Consider the following 6,373-nt stretch of genomic DNA (forward strand, 5'->3'; position numbering starts at 1 on the left):
TCCAGCGCGCCACCAGGCCGGCCCCAGGATATCATTTCTTAATGTCAGTAATACATTAAGATGGTGCAGCAGACTAAAGTTACACTGATAACAAGACATTCTGGAAGCTACATTATTTGGATTTTTCTGTTTTTGTTTTTCATCATATTCAGGGAAAACTGTTATATTTCTATTTGTGAATTAGTTTTCAAAATGGAGCGGGAAAAAAAATTCCATTTCATTCCTTATTCTACAAGTATTTATTGCCCTCCTGTGTGCCAGGCACTATATATTAGGTTCTGAATTCTTGTTACCCATGATCTTGCAGTCTACCATGAAAGACAGATGCACCTTTCCAGTAACTAAAGTATTATATTTTTCCCTAAATACTGTTAATCTTTTATCCATGCAGTAAAACTTTATATGGAAAAGAAAAATATGGGCAGTGTTGGCTTGAATCTTGTATTTCTTCCTCCTCTGTACTCTTATAAATTCGTTCTGGGCTTATCCAGCTTTGCAAAAAGGTATAGTCATGCATTGCCTTAATAATGGGGATACCTTCAGAGAAATATGTCATTAGGCAATGTCACTGCTGTGCGAACATCATAGAATGCACTTACCCAAACCTAGGTGGTGTATAGCCTACTACATACCTAGGCTGTATGGTGTAGCCTATTGATCCTAGCTACAAACCTGTACAGCATGTTGCTGTACTGAATACTGTAGGCCACTGGCCATTGTAACACCATACTAAGTATTTGGGTATCTAAACATATCTTTTTTTTTTTTTTTTTGGCAGCTGGCTGGTAAGGGGATCTGAACCCTTGACCTTGGTGTTGTAACACCACGCTCTAACCAACTGACTGAGCTAACTGGCCAGCCCAAAACATATCTAAACATAGAAAAGTTACAGTAAAAATATGCTATAAAAGATAAAAAATGGTGCACCTGTATAGGGCACTGGCCATGAATGGAGCTTGCAGGACTGGGAAGCTGCTCTGGGTGAGTCAGTGAGTAAGTGATGAGTGAATGTGAAGGCCAAGGACACTACTGTGCACTGCTGTAGACTCTATAACCACTGTACACTTAGAATACACTAAATTTATTTTTAAAAAAACAAAAAAGTAATTGCACTACATCACTAGGCGATAGGAATTTTTCAGCTCCATTGTCATCTTATGGGACCACCATCATATGTGTCATATACCATTGACCTAAACGTTACTGTGTGGTACATGTCTGCTTAGCTAGTCATTGTTGGTGAGTAGTTAACAGAGAATGTTGTCTTTGTTTGTTTTGGCTTTCAAGGCCTGTTGGATTCTGAAATTACCTTTTATTTTCTTGGCGGCTGGTGGGTGCAGGGATCAAACCCCAGGACCTTGGTTTTACCAGCACCACACTTTAACCATCTGTGCTAACCACCCAGCCCCCTCTGAAATTATCTTAACTGGTCTCATGGTTAAACTCATGCAGAGTTTCTTTTTTTTTTCCCGACCAGTAAGGGGATCATAACCCTGGGCTTGGTGTCGTCCACACCACGTTCAGCCAGTGAGTGCACCAGCCATCCCTATATAGGATCCGAACCCGCAGCTTCGGCGCTCCCAGCGCCACACTCACCTGAGTGAGGCATGGGGCCAGCCCCCATGCAGTTTCTTAAAACTGGAATTTAAGAACCTGGGAAGAAAAATCAGGTCTCTCAAACTACTGGGTACAGTAAGTAGCCACAAACTGTGGGTTTTCTGAACTAAGACTTATGACTTCCTGTACCTTTTGGAGCCCTTACTTTGCCGTTTCACCTCCTACTACCCTCTAATTTTTATCATTGTGGAGATATCAAGAGAGAAATTAACTGGGAAGGAATTTTTTGTTTGTCAGATTGCTGAATTAAACAAAGCAATGTAAAGATGTATTTTGTGTCCTGTCCATAAATCATGTTTAGCAGAATATTAGATTTGTGTGCCTTATATGCCAATACGAATGTATGATGGGCTTACCATTGTCATTATAATAAATATTTTTATTTTGGTTTTATGTTTTACTGTATACTGATTAAAACCTAATTTGCTGTTTAATCACAGTTTTAAATGCAAATGCTGATTTTTTCATGTGACTAACTTTGTAACATGAAATATTTTTAAAACCAAATTGTGTTTAGCTTTCTTTTCTCTCGAAGTTCTTAAAATGCTTGTACAGAAGGAATTAGATTAGCGAAACATCTTGAAAAGTAATTTCAAAAATAGCCAGAGAGAGGAATAGATGCCTGGGGAATATTGCTGAGGTAGGGTATATGAATAAAAAGAAACAAATTTCTAACGTAATAAAACAGTTCCGCTCATGTGCTACATAACAATGTTTTGGTTGACAGACCACATATATGGTGGTGGTCCCTTAAGATTACAATAGGGCTGAAAAACAGCCATCCTAATGTAGTGCAATGTTTAGATATGTTTAGATACACACATACCATTGTATTACAGTTGCCTACAGTATTCAGTAACACGGTGTGCAGGAGCAATAGGCTATACAGTACAGCCTGGATGTGTAGCAGGCTATGCCATCTAGGTTTGTGTAAGTGCACTCTATGATGTTCACATAACAATGAAACAAAGCATGATTGTATTTCTGGAAGAGATTCTCCAGCTCTTCAGCTTTCCAGTCTTTTCTCTGGTACTTAAACTTGTCTGAGAATAACACTTTTCATGTCAGTCTTACAGATGAGGCTTACTATGTAAATGTTGTAGGTACTAGGTTCTAAATATACTCAAACCTTTCTTGAAAGTTGATTTAGGAAGTGTACAGAAGAAATGGGGGTGCTGAGGAGGAAGAGGTGGGACTGGAGGCAGGTGTGGGGCAGGCTACCCATGAGATGATGGATAGATAGGGAATGGGAGAAACCAAAAGGAGAAGTAGGAAAATTAGAAAATTGTACCAGTGTAATAGTTATGCTCTGCTGCTATGTCACTTATAACCAGAGAAACGTTGAAAGAGAAGGAGAGAAATGGAAAAAAGATAAAGAGAAAAATAATGTCATTCTTTCAGGTGTGAAAAGAAAATCTTGAGGGCTTTTCTTCTATTTTTCCCTGACTTTTAAGTCTTCCTACCTCTCTACTGAAAGTGTGGAATTGACTTCACCCTGGAGCAAAACAGCATAGGATTGGATAGAAAGGGCTGGAGCTGAGGGAGTCAAGTCTGCCACTTGTTTTAATCTCATGAGTCACCTTTCCCTCTTCTCTTTCACAGTTATGAGATAATAGTCATTATTTAGTAATATTACTTGAGTTACCATAAATGGAATCCTAATTAGAAGTTATCTCAATAAAATTATTTGTCAATTAAAAATAAGTTTTTAGAAGTTACCTCAATTTCTAATTGCATAAATGTAACTTTTAGTGTTTGAAAGGTAGGGAAAATGATTTTAGGTAACCACTAAAAATGTTTTATTAAGTTCTCAGTTTTGAAACTTTTTTGGAAAAGTTTTTTTAATTGCATGTATCTGGTACTTTTTCTAATACACGTAGACATGGATTTATTTTTGCTGCCTCTGTTAGGATTTTATCAAGCAGGGGAAGACATTGTCAAAAACAAAAATAAAACCAAGTTTCTAGACCTACATTCCAACTTTTGGAAGTCCTCTCTCCCATATTAAGTATTTAACAAACATCTGTTAGGTACAAAGCACTCTCCTAGTTGCAGAGAAGAATGTGAAATTGCAAAACAGAGAAGTTGCCTTCAGAGAGATTTGGTTCATTGTGTAAACATGGCATCCTCCAGGTATATTGTAATTCAGTGTTTAAGAAAGTGATGAGAAATAAAAACAAAAAAACACAAAAAAAAACCTGTCACAGAACACAAGGCTGAAAACAATTTCAGGGACTCAGCAAGTCTGTCCTCCTGGCTTCATACACAAATCATGCCATTTGTTGGAAACCCATTCTGATTTAGATTCTGAGCAGAAATTCCAGTGAATTATTCCAGTGTTAACACCTTTACTCTCAGGAAATACGCTGTTTTTTGGTATACGTAAATACCTGCTGCAGTTTAGCAATTCAACTATAATTTTCAAGGGAGTGCCATTTTCAAATACAATTTAACGGAAATTAATTAGATATGCAACTACTGCCAATGTCATTTTTGCTTTAAATATTTAGTTGCAAATATCTTGAAATATTTTTGCATGATTTTTTTTTTTTTTTTTTAAAGATGACCGGTAAGGGGATCTTAACCCTTGGCTTGGTGTTGTCAGCACCACGCTCAGCCAGTGAGCAAACCGGCCATCCCTATATAGGATCCGAACCCGGTTAACACCTTTACTCTCAGGAAATACGCTGTTTTTTGGTATACGTAAATACCTGCTGCAGTTTAGCAATTCAACTATAATTTTCAAGGGAGTGCCATTTTCAAATACAATTTAACGGAAATTAATTAGATATGCAACTACTGCCAATGTCATTTTTGCTTTAAATATTTAGTTGCAAATATCTTGAAATATTTTTGCATGATTTTTTTTTTTTTTTTTAAAGATGACCGGTAAGGGGATCTTAACCCTTGGCTTGGTGTTGTCAGCACCACGCTCAGCCAGTGAGTGAACCGGCCATCCCTATATGGGATCCGAACCCGGGGCCTTGGTGTTATCAGCACCGCACTCTCCCGAGTGAGCCACGGGCCAGCCCTTTTTGCATGATTTTTTAACAACAGGACAATAAACCAAATGCTGTGCAGTGCTTTGCTCTTCTCATAATAGCATTTTGGTGGTTATGTGCAGATGCACGTGTTTTGCAATTTTAACAGCTTTCTACTAAACAACATTTTTTAGTGGGCTTAATACTTCATTTCCTAAATAAAATATCCAGTTTATTAGTTACCATAAAGGCTTTTAAACTGAACCAAGAACAAAATGATCATGTAGGACAAATCTTCGTGTTAAACCACTTTGCCAAGATTTGATCTTTTGTGGAGAAGTTTTGCTAATCATTAACTGGACTAATTGCAGTCAAGACCTGATGTTCCCCTGGAATATTATTTTAGTTAGTCAAAGATAAGGGCAGGGAAGAATGGGAGTTTCTTTTTCTGTTAGTTCTCTAGGCTTAAAGAAAAGGTAGTTATTCTTTTACTTTTCTAATATTTTCTGTTACTCTTGTAATTCATAGGGATATCTGTGTTTGCCTTACATGGCATTGCAGCAGCATCATCTTCTCTCTGATGTCGCCATTCGGGGATTTGTTGCTGGAGCTACTAACATCCTTTTTCGACAACAGAAACACCTCAGTGATGCCATTGTGGAAGTATGTTTATGTAGGAGTGTGTGTACTTGACCCTGGTAGCCCCTTTTTGCTTTTCTTAAATGTAATCAGGATATATTAACAATACTAGTAATGATAATAATTCCTACTGTATGCCAGGGGTTTAGAGTGCTTCATGTAAACTGGTCTAATTCTCATAATCCTTTGAGATAATGCTATTCGCATTTTACACCTGGAAAAGCTAAGAAACAGAGAGATTAAGTGACTTGCACGGTATCAAACTTGTAAATGGATGAGCTGGAATTCTAATATGGGCAATCTGGGCCTAACACAATCTCACAATTTATTAAAATCTGCTTATTGTTTAAATAATTTAAATCCTTCTAGCTGTTTAATGTGATCCTGATATTAAGAAGAAGGAAGTTAGGAATAAATATTTGACATTTTATCAGTATATAAGAAATTTAAATCATTTGTTTAATTTTACAACTGAAGCAATTTTTAAAAAAAGAATGAATGAAATTCGAGCCACAATAAGGTTTTTTAGTTTCTGACAGAAAGGACCAAAACATGCTTCTTCGGAAAATGGTTATAATATATAAATGAAAAATCCAGGATTCAAAGCTATATTTATTATGATCCCAGTTTTGAAGGAGAAAACAATATATACACCTTCTAAGATAGGAGGATGTGGATGAGAGGACCACAGAGTTGCTTCAACATTGTTGGTTACATTCTAGTTTTGAAGTTGGTTGGTGGGTTCATGGGTATTTGTTTTATTATTATACTTCAGAATTAACTTGTAAGTTACATATATTTCTTTGTATATCAAATATTATGTAATAAAAATATTTAAAGTATCTGTGCACTCAGAAGATTTTAAAGAATTATACTTGTTATGTTCATTTCTGGTGCTAAGATAATGGTGATTTTTACTGTACATGTATTTCTGTATTTTTCAGAATATTTACAATCTACATGAATTTTATGATTTGAAATTATAATTTATGCATATATATTCTAAAAACAAAAAATTAATACTTTCTTAATATAGAAAAAGAAAAAATCTTCAGTGTAAAGAAACCTGTCTCTTTCTTAGACTCACCTTTTTTTTTTTTTTTTTTTTTTTTTTTTTTTTTTTTTTTTTTTTTTTT

At 35.9% G+C, this 6,373-nt stretch overlaps 1 protein-coding gene across 1 annotated transcript in view; it reads left to right on the plus strand.

The window, feature by feature from the left end:
* The window catches only part of LOC103590250 (late secretory pathway protein AVL9 homolog), a 38,798-nt gene that overhangs the window by 22,242 nt on the left and 10,183 nt on the right, over positions 1 to 6,373 (plus strand). The window contains exon 11 of the mRNA XM_008572452.1: positions 5,127 to 5,261. Within this exon, the coding sequence (XP_008570674.1) occupies positions 5,127 to 5,261 (135 nt within the window). The remainder of the gene's footprint in view (positions 1 to 5,126; positions 5,262 to 6,373) is intronic.

This window comes from Galeopterus variegatus, unplaced genomic scaffold (assembly GCF_000696425.1).
Source record: "Galeopterus variegatus unplaced genomic scaffold, G_variegatus-3.0.2 Scaffold785, whole genome shotgun sequence".
Taxonomy (NCBI): Eukaryota; Metazoa; Chordata; class Mammalia; order Dermoptera; family Cynocephalidae; genus Galeopterus; species Galeopterus variegatus.